The sequence below is a fragment of the Ahaetulla prasina genome, chromosome 6, assembly GCF_028640845.1.
Source record: "Ahaetulla prasina isolate Xishuangbanna chromosome 6, ASM2864084v1, whole genome shotgun sequence".
Taxonomy (NCBI): domain Eukaryota; kingdom Metazoa; phylum Chordata; class Lepidosauria; order Squamata; family Colubridae; genus Ahaetulla; species Ahaetulla prasina.
In genome coordinates, this window is record NC_080544.1 from 114,420,761 (window position 1) to 114,444,754 (window position 23,994).

Below are 23,994 nucleotides of genomic sequence, written 5' to 3' on the forward strand. Positions count from 1 at the left end.
AAAGCCAGAGCAGGCCAGGTCGGTGGTGAGTGCGCAGGGACCGTTCCCACGGCCTGTCCTTTAATCGCTTGGAAGTAAGGCTTGGACTAAGGACACACGCTAAGACCGACTGTCCCAGGGTCTCACCCAGAGCCTTCTGGGCCCACCCAGCCCCGACGCGGAACAATTACATTCAAGAACAGGAGATCAGGGGAGGAAAATGCCCTCGACTTGGAGGCCTTGATGGGATCTTCGGGCCGCTGTGGTCTTTCTGAGGGAGCCTGGGGACAGACGGACGAACTGGCCCAGCAGCAGGAACCGGCTATCCCTTCTGCCGGGTCTTTCTCAGGTTACCCTCCAAAAGCAGGGAGAAGGGCGGTGGGGGGTAGGAAGCCAATTATATAAAAAGAGGAGCCAGCCCAGCCCACCGAAGAAGGGGATGTGCTAAAGGGAAAGGGGCATTTTTGCTGAAGGAGGCAGCCAGGTGCGCATACTGTCAAGGTGGCCTGGGAGAACGCTGGACAGGCCGGCCTCCACACCAAAGTAGCAGCAAATCCAAGCCCGGGACCCCGTCCCCTCTCCTGCAGACCTCCCCCGGCTCAGGCCTGATATGTTGACCAAGGAAACAGACCCGGGTGAACCCCGTTGAGCGAAGGGATCCCACAGTCTGAGCTGGGGCAGGAGGCCTTGGAGGGGACAGAGGGAGCCTCAGAAGAATTTGTCGTCAATTCTGAAGTGCGGCCGCGTGACATCGTCAGGGTTGATGAAGACCGAAATGGACTTTCCCGGGTTCTCAGTCACCAGCTGCTGCAGCTTTTTGGCCAGCCGGTCGTCGGGCTGGTTGGGGTCCCCTCCGTCCGACTGTGGGGAGGGGATGCTGGTGGCGCTTCCCCTCCGTTGGAGCTCCAGCGTCAGCCGGTTGGCGGCCTTGACGTGTTCGATGGCCATCTGGAGGTGCTCGGCGGGGTCGGAGCGCACCGAGGAGAGCTTCCGGGCGTGGAGCATGACCGTCTCCTCAGAGAGGTGCTCCAGCATGTTGCACTGGGGGATGAAGTAATTGGGGCAGGTCTTGTTCACCAGGCAGTGCTGCAGGTCGTCGATCAGGCCCAGCAGGAAGTGGGCGGCGTAATCCTCCTGCAGCAGGTAACTGGCGGGCAGCCGGTCGCAGGCCCAGAGCATGACGCTGCGCAGGTGGTAGGGGCTGACGGCCTTGGGGCGCGAGAGCAGCTTGATGATGATGGCTTTGCAGGCCTGATAGGCTTGCATGAGACTGCCAGAGATGCACTTCTTCAACTGCACCTCGCTGCGGGCGAAGGACAGGCGCCACTCGTTCTCCTTCCGGCCCTTGTACGAGCATGCAGGGACCAGGTAGAAGCCGCTGATGACCTCCTCCTCCGTGATCTTCCCGTCCCAGAAGTGGTTCTCCATCAGCCAGCTCTGGGCCACGGCCGGCCAGCCCTTGAAGGACACCACAGGCACGATGTCGTACAACATGCGGCTGCTGCCCACCCCCAAAATGATGGAGATGAGGGTGCCGTTCTTCTCCACCTTCTCCACTTTGGGCATCCCCCGCTGGGGCTTCTTTTGGATCTCGGAGAGGACCACGCTGATGGACTCGTAGAACCAGTCGGCCACCCGGGTAGGGGAGAAGAAGTAGTTGGTGGCCCCATTGAGATGGTCCACGATGGTGCAGCAGTCCTTCCACTTGCTGATGGTCCCTTCGTCAAAGAGCCGCAAGCTCAGCCAGGAATGACACAAGGCGGAGTGGCGCATGTCCAGGGTGACCGGCTGGTTTCGGTCGTGCAGCTTCAGGGCTGGCACAAGCAGGGTGAAGTCCATGTCGTAGTCAGTGCCACGAGCGTAGAAGTTCAGATCGTCCAGATCAAGGTCCACCACGCCTTCTCGGACCCCTCCGGAAAGCAGCAAGTACTCATTGGCGACTGGAAGTTTTTGGTCAAGTTTTTGTACCATGCCTGGAAGGAAGAGAGAAAGAGGTTGAGCCAAGAGCCTGGGACAGAGGGTGCTTCAGAGCCTGCCCCCAAACAAGGGAGCAGGTGGGCTTTCCCCTCCAGGTGGCCAGTGGGTTTTGGAAGTAATGTTGGGACCAAAACCAAGAGGGACACGTGGCGAGTCTTCCAAGTGAAACCCTTGATTGTTTAACTCCTGCAGACAGCATCTTGCCAGACTGCCCTTTCTACTATCTTCTACTCTCTACTCTGGGAATGATTAGGGAGGCACTGTCCTCACCCTCTTTCTCTCACACAATATATCCAGGCTGAGTAGCCTCTTTGTCCTCTGGAAAGCACCCCTCCCTCCAGGGGATCCACCTCCCCACTATACTGTATTCCATCACATGTACAAGCAGTCCTCAACTTACAACAGTTCATTTAGTGACCCTTCAAAGTTGCAATGGCATTGAAAAAAGCGATTTATGACCCTTTTTCACATTTACGACCACTGCAGCATTTCCTGTGGTCCTGTGATTTACATTCAGATGCTTAACCGACTGAGTTCATATTTAATGACGGTTGCAGTGTCTTGGGGTCACGTGATCCCCTTTTGCGACCTTCCCACAAGCCTAATCAATGGGGAAGCCAGATTCACAACTGCAGTGATTCATTTAACAACTCTGACAAGAAAGGATGTAAAACAGGGCAAAACTCACTTAACAACTGTCCCGATCTGTAACAGAAATGTTGGGCTGAATTGTGGTCACACGTTGCCTGTAGGCGCAACCCAGCCTGAGCCAGATTCTCCACAGGTATAAAATATAAAATGAATCTAAAACCATACGGACTTCAGCTTGGCAGCAACAAACAATAACGAGTAGTTACAAAGGACCGACCCTTTGTAGTTACAAAGGGGGGAGGAGGAGGAGGAGGAGCCCAGCTACGAGTAGCCCTCAAAGCCAAGCAGAAAAGCAGTCGAGTGTGGTAGGTGTTGTGGTAGAGGAGTTGTGGCTGTGGTGGAGTCATTTTGGGAATGAGAGGGGGGAGGTGGGTTTCCGTGAACTTTGTGGAAATAAAACCACTGGGGGCAGCTGAGACCCAATAGGCAGAAGTAACTCTTTCTTTGGCAGTAGACTACTGCAATTTGGGAGCTCGAGTTCCAGGAGTACAAGCAGCAGTAGTAGTAGTAGTAGTGTGTGAGAAGGAAATGCGAGTTCACTGTGTGCTTGTGGGTGGGTTGCCTCAAGGCCACAGATAATTGTGTTGGCTTCTCTGGGGGTTTTTTGGGGGGAGAGCACTGACTTTGGGCATCGATAAAAGAATCTGTGACAGTGGGCTACATAAATGTAATTAATACATTTAATTAATAAGAGCATGGTGGCCTTTGTTCCCAGAGAAACAGCCTTCTTGCAAAAAGAGAGAGAGAGAACAAAACCTATTTGTGTGAAAGAGACAGTGTGCTGTGCATTTTGCCTGTGCGTATTGGCTTCTTCCTCGCTTTGTGCAAACGAAGATCTGGGAAGCTCATATTGTCTTCTCTGAAAGCTCCACTTTCAAGCGGAGGTCAAGCTAGATGCCCAGTGCAAGTGCCCGCAAGCCTCAAGGGAAGGCCACAAATTTTGGGTTTAGGTCAGGTTGGCATGAATGCTGGCAGCTTCTGAGCCGAGAAAGGAAAGCGGGAGAAAGGTGCCCTACTCTAGAACCCTCCGGGAATCGTCCGTGACCCATTGCCATCTCTCTCCCTCCGCCTTCCCCTCAGGGCTATTGTTGAGAGGATAAAACAGGCGGATCCTGCCTTGAATTTCGCAGGAAAGGTGGACTGTGTACAATATATTCTACATACAAGCAGGCTCCCAAATTTAACCACCAAGGTCAGCCATGGACAAGCTCTGGAACCTGCTTATATTAGGAATCGATGATTGTAAGAACAGGGAAGGAGAGGACGAACCTCTCTACAGAACCATGGATGGACATTTTAGCTTCACCCCACACAAAGGATCCTCCCACCTGATCAGCTCACTGGATCTTATTCACCCCGGGAGAATCCGGAACCTCGTTTCAAGAGATGAAACCATCTCCCCCAGTTGCAAAGGGCACATAAGTCAAGAGAAGGGGCCAATCCAACCCCCAATTCTTCCTCCTGCCAACAACAGGGAGAAGGCTGTGCCCAACAGCAGATACGAGGAGGAGTGTGTGTGTGTGGGTGGGTGTTGTGTTGCCCTCAACAGTAGAGACCTAGAAAACCCCAATCTTCATAGACAACGTGGTTATTCTAGAATAAAGGCATCGCATAGGGGGTGGTCTTCTAGCCTTCAAAAGAGGGGCCCTTCTGCACGTTCCCCAAATTCAGAGCTCACCCAGATATTGTTCGCTGTGTAAAAGCCAGGGAGAGGCACAACTTGCCTGTTGAGAAAATGAAGGCTATACATGTATACTTTCTGAATGCGATGTACAAACAGGTAGGCCTGAACTTACAATGAGCTACTTAGTGGCCATTCAAAGTTACAATGGCTCTGGGGGGGGGGGGGGTGTTACTTACAATTCAGAGTTGAAGTCCCAACAGCCCCCACACACACTGCTTCCGGTCACATGACCACATATGGGCCTTGGGCAGCACAGTTTGTAGAAACATTTGACTTCTGTTTGTTTGGCAAAAAGCTTGCCCATTGCAACCGCAGCGTTCACTTAATGACAGCCGCAAAAAAAAAGCCCTCAGATCGGGTTGGTTGTGTGACTGACCCGCTTTAAGAGCATGACCGTGGTGGGCAGGCTCCATGAGTCGCAACTTGAGCATTTCCTGTGCTGACTTTTTCTAAGCACCATATTACATCAACCTGCCTTGAGAGAGGGAGGGAGGGAAGCGTCCCTGGGGATGTCAGAAGTTATTTTGGGGGAACTATTTTTAAAACGGCTGAGGGTGCTGATGTGCTCTCTCTCTTTCAGGGGCTCAGAAGGAACCAGAACTTCTTGGAGGAGAGGAGGGGAAAAAATATCCCTGGTTTCTCCCCTCCCCCCACCCCACCCAGTTCAATCTCTGCTAAAATTACCCCTGAAAGGTATCCAGAATTCTGTAGGAATAGCAAGCGTTGCTCAAGAGCAGCCCAGGAAATACCTTAATTCACCTTCGTAAATTATAACATCCATCCCACTGCAATTCTATGGCTCCATATTTATGGTGATCTTATTATGGTTTTATCTTAATTTAGCCTTTTATCTCCTACATTGCACTGTCCACGTATCTTTTACGCATATTACAGGGTATACTTGGTGATGATTTTATTTAAACCAAACTTGCATATATCAGTGGTTGCATGTCCTCTGTAGATGCCATATGCTAAATAAATAAATAATAAACCTTCGTAAAATGGAGCGTTTTCTGCAAATTATGCACCGCTGAGCTCATATTTCTCAGACTTGAAGGGCTGGTAGCATCTGATAAGCCTCCATTGTTACCCCAAAATGCATTCAGCACCCCTCAATCAGGGCAGGGAATCAAGACTGGGGCTGGGAAGGGGGGAGCGGTCAGGTTGAAGCCCTCCCCTTTTGGAAAAAAAAAGCATTTCATTGGTTCAGGGAGCAAAGTCTACCAAGCCTTTGTGTCATCTACGGCAGGGCTCTCCAACCTGGGCAACTTCAAGACATGCGGACTTCAATTCCTAGAATTCTAGGAGCTGAAGTCCACAAGTCTTAAAATTGCCCAGGTTGGAGTGCCCTGATCCACAGCAGCCTTGCCAGCCTGGGTGCCCTCCGGATCGCCATATTGCTACATCAAGAGGAAAAGGACACCACAAAGGCAGGTGAGATGTCCTCAGGGCAGCACAGCCCCACCCCACTCCCCCACAAGGAGCTTCCACTTCTTCAAAGCCCTCTGAGGCCAGAAGTCCATCAGGCTCCCCACGAAGCGCCACAGTGGTGAGGAGGCCTTGGCCACAGGAGCCGTGTTTCTCAACCATAGCAGCTTGAAGATGGTTGGACTTCAACTCCCAGAATTCCCCAGCCAGCTTTTATTGCTTTAATCCCTTTCAACTGTTTTTAAATGTGTTTTGAGATTTCAGTGGTAATATATGTTTTGAACTGTAAGGTACGTAGAGTCATTTGCTAACATGGGTGGCTATAAAAATCAAATAAAAAATATACCAGCCCTCCTTTCCACTCAATTTCAGCCTGCCAGGAGAGTGAAGCTTCCTGGATCCACCACCAGAGGGAGACAGTTCCACACCTCTTTTGCTCAACTGTGTTTCAATACAGGTAGACCTTGACATACAACAGTTCATTCAGTGACTGTTTGAATAGCGCTGGAAAAAGTGTCTTATGACCATTTTTCACACTGATGACCACTGTAGCATCCCCGTGGTCACGTGATCAAAATTCAGGCGCTTGGCAACTGACTCACATCATGTCCGGGAATCACATGATCCCCTTTTGTGACCTTCTGCCAAGCAAAGTCAAGGGGGGAAAACAGATTCACTTAAGAACCGTGTGACTCACTTAAGAACTGCAGTGATTCCCTGACCAAATGGGGTAAAACCGGTGATGAAATGTAAACTTTGTTATTACCGGTTCTGTGGGCGTGGCTTGGGGGTAATGTGACTGGGTGGGCGTGGCCAACTCTTTTTTTAACTTTTAAAAGCATTTTTTCTACAACCTCTTTGGTTGAGGAGGTTGTAGAAAAAATGCTTTTAAAAGCCTCTGGCGATCCCAGCTGAGCCGTGCGATCGTCAGAGGCTTTTTTTTTTTACTTTTAAAAGCATTTTTTCGACTGAAGAAATGGGGGGGGGGGCAGGGATTTTTTGCTACTGGTTCTCCGAATCACCCGCCGCCATCGCTACTGGATCAGGTGATCCGGTCCGAACCTGGAGCATTTCACCCCTGGGGAAAACTCAATAAATCTCTCACTCAGTAACATAAATGTTGGGGTCAATTGTGGCCGTAAGTTGAGGACTACCTGTACACTTTCTGCTTTCACTCTGGGACTATTGTGAAGATGCCTCCCTGCACACACACGCCTGTCACCCAGGGCCAGAAAGGGCCAGTCTGGGAGGACAGGGAAAACCTGTGACCCTTCTTGAGCTTCATGCTGGGGAATTCCTTCCTCTGGGCTGCCCAGGGGTGGGAGAGCAGCTACAAGCCCCCTCCTCTCCCCCCTCCCCTTCAGATCCTGCTCCAGTAATACATCCCCCTTCCCCCCTCCAGCCAGGCCTTGTCTGCCTCTTCCGAAGCCTCGTTTTGCACCTGCAAAGATCACAACAGGACAGTCGGGGACCGTTCCTGAATTCCTCAAAGGCGGCTGTTTCTCCTGGAGGCCACAGCCGAGTCCTTGTCTAGGAAGAGAACAAGCCGGCCAGTGTCACCACATCACTGACCACGAGGCCAAGTTGGCTCAGCGGGCAGAGAAAGGATCTGCGGATGCCCAGCTGCAACAAGACAGGCCTCGTCTTTGTTGGTGGGCAATGTCCAGCACATGGCTTCCCTCCCCCTCCACAAAGACACACATCTGCAGAGGATCAGCAGGGTTTCCCACAGCTGCATGGAAACAAACCTTTGGAGCACCCCTCGCCTGGCCCTCCCCCCTTTGGCTGGCAGCTGCCCCTTCCGAGGTGGTCCCTGGGCCTTCCCAGGGGAAGAAGGGAAGGAGGATACCAGGGTCCCCTTGCATTCAGCCCCAGAAGAGGCCTGGGACCCAAAGGCAGCGGCAGGTCCTGGCCTGGCACTGCCAGACCTCTCCGTCCATTTACAAGCCAAATACTCTGGATTTCTACCCACTTCAGGTCCACAGCAGCTCAAGGCAGGAGAAGAAGCAACGGATGGAAACTCATCAAGGACAGAAGCAGCCTGGAATTAAGGAGGAATTAATCAGTGGAACAGCTTGCCACCAGAAGTTGTGGGTGCTCCATCACTGGAAGTTTTTAGGAAGAGGTTAGGCAAGCATTTTTCCCAAATGATACGAGGTCTCTTTATGGAGCAGGGAGTCAGACTAGAAGGCCTCCTTCCAGCTCTGCTATTCCAACTAAATCAGATTAAAGCAGACTAAGTGTATGTTCTAGTCTCCAAAACGCTTGAGGGTAGGAGAAGAAGCAAGGGATGGAAATTAATCTGGGAGAGAAGCAACCTGGAACTAAGGAGGAATTTCCTGACTGGGAGAAGAGGTTGACCCCCTCTTCTTTGTGGCAGCCCCTCAGCTATTGGAGGTGCTCGAAAGAGATGTTGCCAGAAGCCAAGGCCCTGCACGGGTTCCCAAAGATTACATCTGCACAACAGGCCCAGCCGGAAATCCTCTCCTGTGCCCGGCTCCTTTGATCAACGTGCTTCAATTGCACAGACTCCAGAAATGAACCCAGATTCACTGCAGGGAACAAAGGCAGAGCTCAGGATTCAAAGCAACGAAGGAGGAGAAAGGCAGGACGGCCGTTGTGTCCACAGGCCAATTCTCAAGAGTGCCAAAGCCAGCAAGCGGAAGAGACCTAGCAAATTCCAGGCCTCTGGGGCAAAGAGGGCGGGGACCGAATTATGTGGGCCCTGGGGCAGAAGGGCACGGCTCGGGAGCAGTCATCACTTGGAGGAAATCCAAGTTGGCACCTCACCCTGCTGACTGCAAAGAAGGAGAGAAAACTTACACTAAGAGACTAAGGGCAAAATCCTCCTGCCTGCTAGAGCAGAGGGTTGGATTAGAAGACCTCTAAGGTCCCCTTCCAGCTCTATTCTGTATTGATTGAAGATGGAATGCTCTGCTTTGGCATATGGGGGCGTCCCCTGGGCCCCCTCCCTTATGCAAAGGCAGGCTTGCACCAAAGGCAGGAGGGCTGTCCTCCCCCACACCCCAGTTCAGAGAAGAAGAGCCTGGAAGAAGCAGCCAGAGGATGGGGACAAGGCTGAAGGTACCAGGAAGGATGCCCCCCACAGGGCTCACTTCAAGGCCCATGGTCCACAGCCCCCATAAAGCCAGGCTTGCAGGATTTCAGTCCCCCAAAATAAAGGGAAATGGCTGCCAAGCAGAATCTGCTTCCCAGGTAGAGGGGCCGCTTCGTGCAAAGAGAAGCAAGTGCAACCAGACCATTTTCACCCAAGCAGCTTTTCCAAGCCACCGGGAACCTCCAAGAAGGCCTGACCAAAGGGGAGGCACCCAAACAAAGAGACTCCGAAGGAGACAACCAGGCTGAACCTGAGCGGGGAGGGGTCAAAGGCATCATCAGTTTGGAATCTCCCCCAAAAGAGACCTTGAAGTTTTTTCTGGCGACAATTGGCCTTGACTGTTAGTAGATCAAATTGTTTTTTTTTTCTTTCTTTCTTTCTTTCTTTCTTTCTTTCTTTCTTTCTTTCTCTTTCTTTCTTTCTATCTATCCATATCTATCATCTATTTCTTTCTTTCTTTCTATCTATCTATCTATCTGTCTGTCTGTCATCTATCATCTATCCATATCTATCTATCTCTTATCTATCTCTTATCTATCTTATATCTACATCTATCTATCTATCTATATCTACAGTATCATCTATCTATCTATCGATCATCTATTTATATCTATCTATCTATCTATCTATCTATCTATCTATCTATCTATCTATCTATCTATCTATCTATCTATCGTCTGTCTGTCTCCCTCCCGCCCTCCTCTATCTGGTGGCACAGAGGTTAGAATGCAGCATCGCAGGCCAATTCAGCTCACTGCCAGAAGTTCAATCCTGACCAGTCCAAGATTGACTCAGCCTTCCTTCCTTCCTTCCTGGGTCAGTAAAATGAGGACCGTGCAATATGCTGACTGTGTCAAGTGCTCAGAGAGGGCTAAGCTAGAGCAGATGCTAAAGCAGATGACTATGGAGCAGTAGATACGTCTAAGTGCCATTTGCTACGACATAAACTTGTAGTGTTTTGAACTCTATCCTGGCTCCTGATTTCCTGTGCCTGCAGTCCCTCCTTCTTAGCAGCAGAGAAGGGTCTGCATGGGGACAACCCCCACCTCAAGGGCTCACCCACGGAAAGCAGCAAAGCTGGACCCCAAGCAGGCAGCCCAGAGCACGTGCAAAGCCCCACCCATTACACAAAGGCCATTCCAGCAGCTGAGTTCCACACAAACACACACACACACTCAGCACGATTCCTGAATGCAGCAAACGGGGCGTCGGAGGAGCTTCTGAGTACACAGAACAACTATCTGCTCCCAAGGCTGCACTTTCCCCTGCCAGCCGGTTTCCTTGGACAGCCTGCAGGGAGCAGGAATCAGAAAGTACTTCCATAGGGCCCAGGCACAAACGGCGGCAGGCAAAACAGGCATGCCCTGAGAATGCCACGCCTGGGATCCCTTCTGATTTTGGCAAAGCTGAGTTTCCACAGATCACGTGGAAATATGATCACATGCCCACTTCCCACCCTGCCTTGGCACGCTTCTCCCTCACTTATTATTATTCTTGGCTATCTCCCCACCTCTTTTCTCCCTTCCCACTGCAGACCCCCTGCAGTCTAGCGAAAAGGAGGACTAGGGGCGACAGGATAGCAATGATCCAGTATTTGAGGGGCTCCCACAAAAAAGAAGGGGCCCATCTATTCCCCCAAGCACCTGAAGGCAGGACAAGAAACAATGGATGGAAACTAATCAAGGAGAGAAGCAACGTAGAACTAAGGAGACACTTCCTGACAGTGAGAACAATTAACCAGTGGAAGAGAAGTTGGCTTCAGAAGTTGTGGGAGCTCCATCACTGCAGGTTTTCAAGAAGAGGTGGGACAGCTATTTGTCTGAAATGGTATAGGGTCTCCTGCTTAAAGCAGGGGGTTGGACTAGAAAACCTCCAAGGTCCCTTTCAACTCTGTTATTCACAACCTGATGCAAACCTACAACTCTGCCCCACAACAGGGGAGGGGTAGAAAGAGGAATGCAGGCCCTGGGCAGAGGTCAGCAACTCTGGAGCCACCCCTAAACTACTCTGTTAAATATGCAGGCTGCCAATTCTGCAAGGGGAAACGGGGAATTCTATCCAGACTGCAAATTCTGCACTCGGAAATTCGGAGGTGCCTCCAATTTTCAGCCCCGGCTGGAGAAGTCTGGTGGGTCTCTACAGATAAGCAGGACCAGATTTGTTTAGTCCTGGCTGAAGTACATCCTAATTGTCCCTGAAATTAGATTAGCTCCGCCTCTTTTGACACCCCAGAAGTCCCTCAAGATCTGGGGTTCACAATGGAGGCAGGCTTAGAAGTCTCCACTGCTCAGCTGGCCAATTTTACCCTGCCTGTGCCTGCAGTTTGTATCTTTTTATAACTTTTATATAATTATTTTTAATGTGGATTTTTATATTTTCAGAGCTATTGTTTTACTGAATGTTGTATATCTTGCTTTTTGTGACATGGGGAGTGTGAAGGATGGTGTCTACAAAGGGGAAGGTGATATGATGGACTACAATGAAGTGGCAAATTCCCCAGGAAGAAGGGAGCACATTCCAGAAAGGGGAGGAGGGGTGAGACGATGAAGAGGAAGAGACTTAGGACAGCCCCTCCCTAGAAGCTCCCAGGGTGACAGCCATAAAGGTCTAGTCTAGTCTGGCAAGATCCTGTCTATTGGGCGGGAGCAAATAAAGAGCTGGACTTTGGTTGGTTTGGGCTATGTAGTTCTTCAGCTGGGCGTCACAAGCAGAAATACAAATTTGAGAGAGAGAGAGAGAGAGAGAGTGTTGAAGGCAGGAGGGAGGAGGTAGATGATAGATATCTAGAATGATGATGATGAGAGAAAGAGATCTAGGCAGGCAGATAGGCAAGCAGGCAGGCAGGCAACGGAGTGTCAGGTGTGAACAACCAGGTCCACACATGAAGAATTGAATTAGCTGACTTATTGCTGAAGCCCGTTCCCAGGAATCTTTTCCAAGAGATGCTCTGCAGTTGGGTGAAATTGAAAAGGTTCAAGAGCCTTCAAAGGAGCTCAGACTTCACCGTCTTGTGACTCCATAGAGAGACTCTAAAGCAGTGCCCCACTTGACTCCTCCCGCAGGCTCTCTCCAGCCCAGACAGAGGAAAGGGCCAGCCGGCTCTGCAACGCTGTGAAAAAGCCACCGGGGCTTTCCCTTCTCACGGGACCACGGGTCCCGGGGTCCATTAGGTGGATTCCTATCGAGCCACAAGGCGCTTCAGCAGGAAGTCAGCTTGTAAACCAGGCTGCACCGGAGGGAACCGGAGGGAACCCATAACGGTGCCGCATGCGTGACAACCCCATCATCACACAAATGAGCGCTTCCTTTGAAAAGGCTGAGCACAATAGGTGAGCTCAGCCGGCCAATCGGAAGATGCCCAAAGGGCAGAAACGTTTCGCTTCCGCTTCTTCCAGATCTCCCCCTCCCCCCTCCCCGAACAGCTCAGCCGTGGACGGTTTTTCCATTTGCCAAGCCCTTTGCGTGCAGCCCAGAGCAGCAGCACGTGGCCGGCTCCCCCGTCCCAGCGAGAGGCTTTCTCCTCTAATCCGCCTCCAGGGCTCAGGCAGCAGATGGCATTGCCCTGCAGGCTGCATAAACGCCAAGCGAGAGGCGATGCCAGGCCACCGAGAAAAACAACCTCCAAGCGCCATGTCCCAAAGGGATGGGATTCCAGTAATTGAACAACCGGTTCTCTGCCCTCATGATTTCTTCCAACAACCAGTTCACCAAACTGCTCAGAAAGTTTACAACCGGTTCTCCCGAAGTGGTGCGAACTGGCTGAATCCCACCACTGTGCCTCTCCAACAGGCTTTCTCCAGGGTTCCTTCTCTGAAAACGTTTCGCTTCTCATCCAAGAAGCTTCCTCAAGTTCTAACTGAATAGTGCAGAATGGAAGGATTTGCGAAGAAAATAGATATAAATCCCACCCCTCTCTCTGCTAGTGAGAAATTCCCCCAGGAGGGGCTCCAGCAAGAGTCCGAAAGCTCAGAAGATTAAATCTCTGGTCCTGGTGACTGGCCAGGTTGGATCCTGCACCATTATCCCGGGACACGTAGCTTCGCCTCGATTCATGAGCTACGACTCCTCCCATTCCCCATCGTTCCGTCAGAACTGAAGAGGCTTCTTGGACGAAAAGCAAAATGTCTTCAAAGGGGGAAAAAACCCCAAGAAAGTCCAGTTGCCTTTTGGGGAAAAAAAGCACTTTTGGGGCCACCCTGATCTAGATGAGGGAGAATCTCCCTGCAGACTTCAAGCACAATCACCTCAGTGTTCGTTAATGGGGCAAATGCTAGGGAGGGCCACATCTGGGTGTCCAGATGCAAAAACCCCACGGGTGCCAAGTTCGAGTTGAATTTTGCATCAGCCTGTACCACCCGGTCAGACAGGGAAATTATGTTGCAGAGCCTGTTAAAGAATTCCAACTGGGGGGGTGAGGGTTCCAAAAAAGAGCCTTTTCTGCCACTGCCCCCACCCTATCACACACACACACACACACACACACAGAGAGGGGGGGGAGGGAGAAGGCCGCAAGCCCCCCCCCTCTCTCCAGGCCTTCTGAAATGAAGTTAAAAGGAGGCTCCTAAAAGCCCACCCCCCACCTTTGAACTAATTTTAATCTCTTGCCTTCTCTTATAATTTTTAACTTTTATATGCACTTTTTTATATTTTAACATTTTATTGTACAGGTAGTCCTCAACTTACAACTGTTTGTTTAGTGACCGTTCAAAGTTACAACAGCACTGAAAAAAGTGAGTTATGACCGATTTTCACACAACCGTTGCCACATCCCCTGTGGTCACATGATCAAAATTCAGACGCTTGGGAACTGACTCACATTTATGACCGTCGCAGTGTCCCAGGATCACATGATCCCCTTTTGTGACCTTCCGACAAGCAAAGTCCACGGGGAAGCCAGATTCACTTAAGAACTGTCTTACTAGTTTAACAACTGCAGTGGTTCACTTAACAACTGTGGGGGAAAAGGTTGTAAAATGGGGAAAAATTAATTGAACCACTGTCTCATTTAGCAACAGAAATTTTGGGGTCAATTGCGGCCGTAAGCAGAGGAATACCTGTATACTATTTTTATAGCTTAACGTTTTATTGTGCATCCTCAGGGGTTTGTCTTGATGGAGGAGGCTGGTAGAGAAATGTGAAACATAAACCAATTGCTCTATTATGTTCTGTCTCTAATGCAGGGATCTTCCCCAGTCTGGCAGCCTTGTCTTAAACGATGCTTCCTACAGTCCTGATGGGGAGCAAGACGGAGCGTCTCTTTAATAACGAAAAAGTACAAACTTTGTCAAACACAGAATTCAAGGCAAGAGACACAGAACGGATTGATGGCAGCATTTGAAAATGATCAATAATTGCCTTATACATTGTAAGCCGCCCTGAGTCTTCGGAGAAGGGCGGGGTATAAATGTAAACCAAAAAAAAAAAATAAAAAAAAAAAATAAGCTGTTCATAAACTGACCCATAGCCTGAAACAAGGTGGAACTGCTAAAAATGCACCATTCATCCACTGCATCCACTGAAGAATAATTTCCAGTGAAATCTCTGCAAAAAACCCATCCAGCTCAGAGAGCATCAAGGAATCCAAAATTCTCCTCCTCCCTCCACACAAGCCCCCCCCACTCCCTTCTAGCACTGATGAGGTTCCCTACCAGGGTCATAAAACGTCAGCAAGAAAACAACCAAGCTGAGAGACCACCAAGGACCCCTCAGTCCATTTCTTCCTCCTCCTCCTCCTCCTCCTCTCTTCTTTCGGAGCAGTGCTGAGCATGTGCCCAATGACCCAGAACCAATTATAGGTTTACCAGGGTTTCCCACGTTTTCCAAACTTTACAGATTATACTTCCAAACCACAGTCTGCTTTGAAGGTAACCCAATTTTTCCCTATAAGTATCAGTTATTTCCTGGGGCTCAAGAATATAAAACCTAAAGGGGTCTGAATGGATACATCCGTGTAATTTTGAGGGGCCACAATATTCTTCAGCCCGTGGAGGAGATCAGGCAAAGCTGGTTAGGCAGTGCCACTTTCCAAGACTAGGTTGCTCGAACCCCGGGCTAAAGTCAATGTCTTTTTCCAATGATTTGCTATGAGAAGAGGAAGAGCGCCATTCTACACTCACCTTTGAAGAAGTCCCACTGAGCCAGATGGACTTACGTCTGCGTAGGTGAGTGGCGGGCACATCTCCTGTGACCTTTCTGGAGCCTGGAAGGTGGGCCCAGGGGTCAGCTAAGGGGCCAGAGAAGGCGAGGAGGATGGCCAAGCCCTCACCCGGAGGGGCTGAGTGGAGTAACAACGGTGGGGGTGGGGAAGCCTCCTGGAGTCCCAGGAGCAACCCCAGACAAAGACTCTAAAGGGGGGGGAGGAGAAGCAGCTTTTCAAAGAGGACATTTTCTGCTCCACAAAGCAGAGAAATCTTCCAACACGTAACAAGGAGAAAACTGCTCTCTTTCCCTCCCCCCACTCCCCCCCCCAGCCTTTTATCTCTGCCCTCCAAGCTGCCCTCCAACAGCAAGAGCAGAAGAAAGTGTGTGTGTGTGTGGGGGGGGTCTTCTCCTTCCAGATTGGCAGAATCTGCCCAAGAGGGGCAACGCATCCACTTTAAGAGGCTGTGGAGAAGGCAGTCCTCCTTTAAGTGTGTGTCTGTGTGGAGGAACATGGCTGAGACTCTGAGGAGGGAGAAGAGCAACGAAGGCGATCAGGGGGACCTAAAACATACAAAGAACAGTTGCAGGAATTGAGGATATCCAGTTTAATGAAGAGAAGGACCAGGGGTAACACGATAGCCGTGTCCCAAAGAAGAGGGAGGGCCACCTATTCTCCAAAGCACCAGAAGGCAGGACAAGAAGCAACGGATGGAAACTCATCCAGGAGAGAAGCAACCTGGAACTAAGGAGGAATTTCCTGACAATTAACCAGTGGAAGAGCTTCACTCTAGAAGTTGTGGATGCTCCAACACTGGAGGCTTTTAAGAAGAGACCGGACAGCCACTCGTCTGAAATGGTAGAGGGTTTTCTGCTTGAGGAGGAGGTTGGACTAGAAGACCTCCAAGGTCCCTTCCAACTATATTATTCTGTCCTTCTTTCTAAGATCACATGTATCTGTCTCATGAAGCCCAAATAAAGTCCAGAGTGGTGTAGGATCTCCTGCCAAGCACAGGGATTGGACTAGAAGACCTTCAGGTTCCCTTCCAACCCTACTATTCTATGTTCTACTGTAATCTGCTGCAGGGGTCTTTCCCAGCCCCCCACCACGGCACAGCTCTTCGGGCAGCTGTCCTCCTCTCCAAAGAGAGGGGCAGGCACTGGATCGAGGTGTTAAATTGGCACCTGCCATCCAGCCGTTCTCCCAAGAGATTTCCATGCTCCAGCAGGCTTCTCAGCTGGGAGACGAGCAGGGCCAGTCCAAAATCATTCCTGGGCTCCAGCACGGACAATGCCGGAAGGGTGGGCAAGTCACAAGGGCACAAGGCTGGCGACAGGAGAAAATACCTCCACGGGCACCAAGCTGCTCCAAGCAAGGTGACGGCTGCAGCTGCCCATGGATGACTTGAGCAGGGCTCCCCTGGCAGCAGAGCAGAACATCTGGAATCTGGGGGGGAGGGGAGGATTAGTCCACAGATGTAATGGGCAATCCCACCAGCAACACAGAGAAGGCCAGGCTGCAAGCCCATTCCCCTCCCCCCCCACAGCTTCCTACAAGATTGCCCCCACCTGGCAACCCTCCCTTGGGGAAAAGACAAAACCAGTCAGTGCCTCTTAATACCTGGAAACCCCCCAACCCAACAGGTGTTGAAGCTCATTGGAAAACTTGAGTCCCTCCCGGGAGGAAGGTGGGCTTCAAGGACCCCTCCCCACACTCACAACCAAAAGGACCAGTTTCTCAGGAGAGGCCCAGGGAGCAGGCCTTCCTCCGGAGTGGGGTTCTAGGCCCCCCCGGCTGCAGTGGAGCCCTTCGGGGTCCTTCCTTCCTCTTGAGGGAGGCAGGAAAAACAGGGACCCACAAGACAAAAGTTAGGAACTAGCAATACAGTTCCTGGAAGGCGGGGTACGGGGGGGGGGGATGTTGAGGAATTCTGCCAACCTCTCCCTCTGCACATCCCAAGCAAGGTATTTTCCCAGGGTGGGATCAGGTCTTCTGTTTCAGCACACTGAACCAAGTCAGAGGGAGCTGCAGCCGCCTGCTGAGCTTGGCTAATTCATTAACCCTGATTTGTTTGAACATTTGTTTGGATTCAGATAATCAAAACACAGGGCCAAAAGTCCCTGCCACAGCTGGGTTTTCAAGTAAGGACAGTCTTGCCAATTCCCCTTCTGTGTCTGTAGCCCAGATGCCTCTGGATGAGCATGAGTGAGTTTGTGTGTGAGAGAGAGAGACACACAGAAAGAGAGAGAGAGAGAAAGAGGGAGAAAGAAACAGAGCGACAGAGAATTAGAGAGTGAATGAGAAACAGAAAGAAAACAAGAGACCAAGAGAGAGAGAGAGAGAGAGTGAGACAGAGAAAGAGAGAGAAACAGAGAGAGCGAAAGAGAGAGAAAGGGAAGGAAAGAGAGAGAGGAAGCTGCCTTTTTAACTCCCTCCACGCCCTCTTTGCATGTTGTTGCTCCAACCAGCCTGGCAATCATTGACCTGCCTGTCCGCACAGAGGTTGCAGATGTGCGGCTGGCAAGGGCTTCCTCTCTGGCTCAGGGGAGGGAAAAGGCAGGGTGCCAAATTGGGAGGGAGGGAGGCTTTCTTTGGCTGGAAGCAACTGGATTGCCCTGGGGAGGGGGGAGGGGGAAGCAAGGGGCCGTAATCCAAGCACAGCACAGCCCTGATCAGGATTAGCCCTGAAGGGAGGGCGGGAGAGCAGCCGCAGCCTTCCTCACCCCTTGGTTGGATTTGGAGATTTTTAGTCCTTTGATGGAAACAAACATCTGGAAAAATATTTTAAGGCAGAAAGCCCTCTGCATTTTATCTATTTATTTAATTTTTCAGAGTTTCAACCACCCATCTTCACAATTCACAATGGTACAATAACATATCAAAATATAAAAACAGTGTATTTAGTCCTCGACGTACAACCACAATTCAGCTCAAAATTTCTGTTGCTAAGCGAGACAGTTGTTAAATGATCTTTGCCCTGTTTTACGACCTTTCTTGCCCCAGCCGTTAAGTAAATCCCTGCAGAGTTGAGTTTCCACCCATTGCCTCTTGTCCTGTCTTGAGGAGAATAGCTTGACCCCCTCTTCTTTGGGGCAGCCCCTGAGATATTGGAACACTGCTATCATGTCTCCCCTGGTCCTTCTCTTCACTAGACCAGCCATGCCCAGTTCCTTCAACTGTTCATCGTATGTTTCAGCCTCCAGTCCCCTCATCATCCTGATTGCTCTTCTCTGCACTCTTTCTCGAGTCTCAACTTCTTTTTTAGCATTGGAATCTCTCATTCAGGGCAGAGCTCCTTTGGCAAACAATTGTGTCTTGTGATGACTGTTCTACAGTTGTGGCTCTTTAAAACTTTAACAAGGTTTATTTAATCTTAACGGGTTCATAGACTGCATTTCACACATACCACATTTTATGGGCTGACCAGCTCTCCCGAGTGCAACTCCCTGTGCTTTGCAAACAGCCACTCAATCCAGTTATGGATACTGCTTACCTCCTACCCGCCTTGCCCACTCCCCAAATTTCATTTTCACTGGAGCTTTTGCAAGGAGGGCCTCTAACGTGTCCTGGGTATCTTGGTGGTGTAGCCAACTCAGTTCTCCCTTCCATGAACTGGCTCTCCCAGATGAAGTGACAGAGAGAACGCACATGCACACACACACACACACACACACACACACGGGCTACGCAGATGTTGTGCAGCTAGAGTCCAAGAAGAAACTGCTGTAGTAAGATCAACAGGGAGAGATCAACCTTGTGCGTGTACACAATCACCGCACCCAAAAGAAGGACTCGGTCAGCAGCCAGTTTGGCCTAGTGGTTAAGGTAGCGGGCTAGAAAGCAGGAAAGTGTGAGTTCTAGTCCAACCTCAGCCATGAAGACCAGCTGGGTGACTTTGGGTCAATACCAGGAGCCAGGGAGTTCTAGTTCCACCTTAGCCATGAAAACCAGCTGAGTAAATGAGCCAATCACCATGAGATTCTAGCCCCACCTTGAAAGGCCGCTGAGTGACTTTTGGCCAATCAGCAGGAGATGTTGAGTTCTAGTCCCACCTTAGGCATGAAAGATGTCTGGGTGACTTTGGTGGAATCCGCAGGAGACAGTGAGTTCTAGTCCCGCCTTAGGCATGAAAGTAGCTGGGTGACTTTTGGCCAATCAGCAGGAGATGGTGAGTTCTAGTCCCGCCTTAGGCATGAAAGATGGCCGAGTGACTTTGGGCTACTCCCTCTCTCTCAGCACACCTCACAGGATTGTTGTTGTGGGGGAAACAGGAGGAGGAAGATGTTTGGATATGTTCAGAGCTTTCAGATATTTATAAAAATAACAAAGGCAGTAAAAATAAAGTGAATAAAAAAGGAGTCCCCCCCCCCATTAGCCACACTGTGCTACCTCTCGGGAGATGGAGTGGTCTGCCAGAACCCCTCCTTTTCAAACAAACCCGGAGGCCTCTAATCCAGTGGATCCATTAAGGGAGGGGTCTCCAAACTTGGCAACTTTAAGACTTGTGGACTTCAACTCCCTCAGCCAGAAGAAACCCTCTCTAGCCTCCAGGTTGGGTAATGGATCCTTCCAGCTTCCCCTCTGGGTGGCGGGTGGAGGGGAAGGAACCACCTCAAGCCCCCCCCCTCCAAGGAATTCCATAGCAATGTAGCTTTCTGGCCATAGCCCAGGCCTCTGGCAAGCTCCCAACCCCAGGAAAGCAGCTGTGGATTCCAGTGGGAGCTATCTAAGATTGATTGATTAAAAAATATTATTTTCTCCCTTTTGGTCAAAAAAGGCAACTTTCCCTGAAATAGGCGGAACCGGTGAGGATCCGAAGGGATTCCCAACAGAGCAGGAAGGGGCCACGTTAGTCCAGGCAGGTAAAAAGTCTGGAACAGCTATTCCAACTGTGTAAAAGTGGCTATTTCTGAATATACAGATAATTCTGGCCTCTGCCCTGTAGGGCTTCACAGGGGATGATCAAAACTTGGAATTGGAAGCAAACAGGAACCCAGTGCAGCTTCATTTAGTGACCGTTCAAAGTTACAACGGCACTGAAAAAAATGACATGACCTCTTTTTCACACCAGACGTTTAGCAATTGACTCGTATTTATGACGGTCACAGTGTCCCTGGGTCACATAATCCCGTTATGTGACCTTCTGATGAGCAAGAAAACAAGAAAAACACAGACTTCAGAGGATAATTAGAACTGCAGAAAAAATAATTGCTACCAACCTGCCTTCCATTGAGGACCTGTATACTGCACAAATCAAGAAGAGGGCCGTGAAAATATTTACAGATCCCTCACATCCAGGACATAAACTGTTTCAACTCCTACCCTCAAAACGACGCTATAGAGCACTGCACACCAGAACAACTAGACACAAGAACAGTTTTTTCCCGAAGGCCATCACTCTGCTAAACAAATAATTCCCTCAACACTGTCAAACTATTTACTAAATCTGCACTATTAATCTTCTCATCGTTCCCATCACCAATCTCTTTCCACTTATGACTGTATGACTGTAACTTGTTGCTGGCAATCCTTATGATTTATATTGATATATTGACCATCAATTGTATTGTAAATGTTGTACCTTGATGAACGTATCTTTTCTTTTATGTACACTGAGAGCACATGCACCAAGACAAATTCCTTGTGTGTCCAATCACACTTGGCCAATAAAAAATTCTATTCTATTCTATTCTACTTTATGATTCTTAACAAATGTATCTTTTCTTTTATGTACACTGAGAGCATATGCACCAAGACAAATTCCTTGTGTGTCCAATCACACTTGGCCAATAAAATTCTATTCTATAAAATTCTATTCAAAGTCAATGGGGAAGCCGGATTCACTTAATAACCGTGTGACTAATTTAACAATCGCAATAATTCGCTTAACAACTGTGGCAAGAGAGGTCATCAAATACAACAAATGTTTCACTTAGCAATGGAAACTTTGAGCTTGATTTTGGTCATAAATGAAGGACTGCGGCCAAAGTGGCAACTCCCAAAAAAGCCAATGCAATCCTAAATTGCATTAACAGACGGATTCAATCAAGATCAATGGAAGTCTTAGTAAGACCACACCTAGAGTACTGCATCCAGTTTTGGTCACCACATTATAAAAAAAGTTGTTGAGACTCTAGAAAGAGTGCAGAGAAGAGCAACCAGGATGATATGGGGACCGGAGGCTAAAACATACGATGAACGGTTGCAGGAACTGGGCCTGGTTAGTCTAGGGAAGAGAAGGACCAGGGGAGACAGGAGAGCATCTTTCAATATCTGCAGGGCTGCCACAAAAAAAGGGACTCAAGCCATCCTTCAAAGCCCCTGGAGAAGAAGCAACAGAAGAAAAATAATCAAGGAGAGAAGCAACCTAAAACTAAGGAGAAATTTCCTGTCAGTGAGAACAATCAACCCATGGAACAGAAGTTGCCTTCGGAAGTTGTGTCTGTTCCAACACCGGAAGTTTTTAAGAAGAGATTGGACAACCCATTTGTCAGTAATGGTAAAGGGTCTCCTACTTGAGCAGGAGTTTGGACTAGAAGATCTCCAAGGTTCCTTCTAACTCGGTTGTTCTGTTTTTCTGACTACCTGTAATTGGTCGATTAGAAACTACGTCCCTGATATTTCTTGATCCTCTACATCAATCTTTAGGAAACTCTGGACATGCACACAGAGAGAGTTTGAAAGGACTAGAAGACATGGTTGCCAGCTGGGCTGAGCCAGGATTCTTTTAATCAGCAGCTGCCCTGGAAAGAACAACTGGCAGATTGCAAAGCCAAGCATCACCTCCAACACCTGAGAATATTCTGGGGTCCTGAAGGCCTGAAATTTTCCTGCAGGAGGGCCCACCATGCCAGCAGGAAAAGGTAATGGGAAACACCCGAAGTGGCCAGTAGCAGCTCTCCCCTTCTGCTGGCTGGGGAATTCTGGGAGTTGACATCCACAGATCTTAAAACTTCCCACGGTTCAATCATCAATGCTAGAAGAGAGGAGGAGGAGGAGGACTGTGGGGTCCTTGGTGCTCTCTGAGCTTGGTGGTTTTCTTGCAGACATTTCATGACCCAACTAGGTAACATCATCAGCGCTCAGAGAGCACCAAGGCGGCCAGATAAAGAGATCCAAGAATGACTGAACCTGGCCGTCCAATTCACACAACCTGCTCCATAAAAGCTAGGCCACAAATGACCCACCCCTGGACCCAGACACGGCCAGCATTTCCACACTCTCCGACCCCGTACAGTATGGACAGAATCATGCCAAGCCCTTCGTCACCTTCCTGAGAGTGATGCATCCCAGACCCACCCACTCAGGAGGGGCATCTGTGGTTTCCAGTGGGCAAACATCAGGCCCACAGGTTGTCCCTGCAAAGTCTGCCAGGCTTCCTTCCTGTTCCAACTGGGAGTTTTTCCTAAATGTAAGCCACAGTTAATCCGCGGACAGAGCCCACCCACCTTCTTCAACTATCGCAGATTAAAGCCATCCCTCTCTCGTTTTGGAAAACAGGACCCAGGACAGCCAACTAGAGGACTCCAAATTCTGGTTCTCCAAAACCGGGAGAAGCCCCTCCACTTTGCAGCCCGCGTGACACAGACACCGGTTGTGCGCTTCCCCCATCCGATGCCGCCGCTTTGATGCCCAGCCCAACGCAGCCAGTTGCACAGAGCTCCAAAATCCCGGGCGACTCGCCAGTTTTGGCCGCATCCAGGCCTGGAGGGAGGGAGGGGACAGAGGCCTGGGGGAGCTCCCCGGGGGAGGGCTGGGGGGAGATGAGGAGGAAGCGGGCGGCGCGGCTCAACCTGCCGCTGGCTCCCCAAGCGCCTCCGCCCCGCCACCCAGGAGGCCGCCGCGCAATGAAAGCGAGGGTGGGGCCGGAGTTTTCTTTCCCCCCCCCCCGTGTGTAGCCGGGGGTCTCCAGCTCCCCTCCGCCCCCCAGATCAGGAGGGGACCTGTTTGAAGTGCAGGAATGTCCTGCCGGCCCCTCCCTGCCTCCCTGCCTGCCTCCCGCCGCGGCTCTGCCTTTGTCTGCGGTGCATCGGGCGACCGGGCGGGGCGGAGGCGGCCCCCGACCACCGCAGCCCGTGGGGGGGGGGGTGGGGGGCGGTTGGGGGGCCGGCAGGGACTGGAGGCGCCCCTTGCAGTCCCGGCGCGCGAGCCCCGCGAGGAAGGAAGCCCGGCCGGCGCGGCCGCCTCCCGTGCCCTCCGCGGGTCCCTCCCGCGTGGCCCCCGGCCCAGCCCCGGCGGAGGGCCGGCGCAACAGGCCGGCGGGAGCCGCTCCGGGGCCGGGCTGGCCGGGGGGAGCGGAGCGGGGCTCACCCAGCATGGAGAAGACGAAGTCCTTGGCGGTGTGGATCTCCAGGGCGCGCTGGTCGTCGTACTCGCGCTGGTCCTGCCGGGCGAAGTCCTGGATCAGCCGGTTCAGCTCCTCCATGCGGGCGCCCGAGCGGAAGTCCAGCTCCGGGAAGGCGGCGGCCGGCCGGGACTGGCCCAGCGCGGAACCGGAACCGGAGCCGGAGCCGGAGCCGGGCCCGGGGGCGGCGGTGTTGGCGGCCGAGCAGCCGGCCTTGGAGGCGAGAGGCGGAGCGGCCATCTTCGCGCGAAGCCAGCCGCCGCCGCCGCCGCCGCCGCCGCCGCCCCGGGGCCGCCTCCAGCGCCGCCCCGCCCGGCCCCCGCCCCGCCTGCCTCCCTGCTGCCTCCGCTGGCGAAAGGGCGGCGCCGACGGGCAGGGAAGCGGGCGGGCGGGAGGGTGGGAGCAGCCGGCTCAGCCCCTCTCGGCGCGCTCTCGTCCGGCAGCCAGGAAGCGGCTCGGGCAGCGGCGACTCCCGCGGCCGGAGCCTCTCGGGAAGCGCTGGGCTGGGTGTTCGGTCGGGCGGGGCCGCTCCGGGGTCTCCGCCTCGCCCGCCCCTCCCCCGCCCACCTGCCCGGCTCAGCCTCCACGTTCCGTGCAAAGGGGGGAGGGAGGGGGCGCCTTCGCTGCCCAGCGGGGCCGTGGGAAGGGGAGGCCCTTTGAGACCCCCCTCTTTT

The 23,994-nt window shown here is 51.4% G+C and overlaps 1 protein-coding gene across 2 annotated transcripts; it reads right to left on the reverse strand.

Moving 5' to 3' along the window:
• Window positions 1-21: 21 nt before the first annotated feature.
• Window positions 22-23,745, reverse strand: MB21D2 (Mab-21 domain containing 2). 2 transcript variants are annotated; one of them, XM_058189003.1, is made up of 2 exons: window positions 23,287-23,745; window positions 22-1,952 (listed from the first exon to the last, which is right to left on the reverse strand). In XM_058189003.1, exons 1-2 carry the CDS (start codon window positions 23,558-23,560, stop codon window positions 688-690), a joined length of 1,539 nt encoding a protein of 512 aa, XP_058044986.1. In that variant the 5' UTR covers window positions 23,561-23,745; the 3' UTR covers window positions 22-687. The 2 variants fall into 2 exon arrangements, with proteins under 2 accessions (XP_058044986.1, XP_058044987.1); XM_058189004.1 differs by lacking the exon at window positions 23,287-23,745 and adding an exon at window positions 16,323-16,422.
• Between the last annotated feature and the right edge of the window lie 249 nt (window positions 23,746-23,994).

Bases quoted from the DNA above. Each gene is read 5' to 3' on its own strand.
- MB21D2 (XM_058189003.1), bottom strand. From the start codon at position 23,560: ATGGCCGCTCCGCCTCTCGCCTCCAAGGCCGGCTGCTCGGCCGCCAAC. The intron at 1,953-23,286 runs GTGAGCCCCGCT...TCTTCCTTCCAG, and splicing joins CTTCGTCTTCTCCATGCTGG to GCATGGTACAAAAACTTGAC.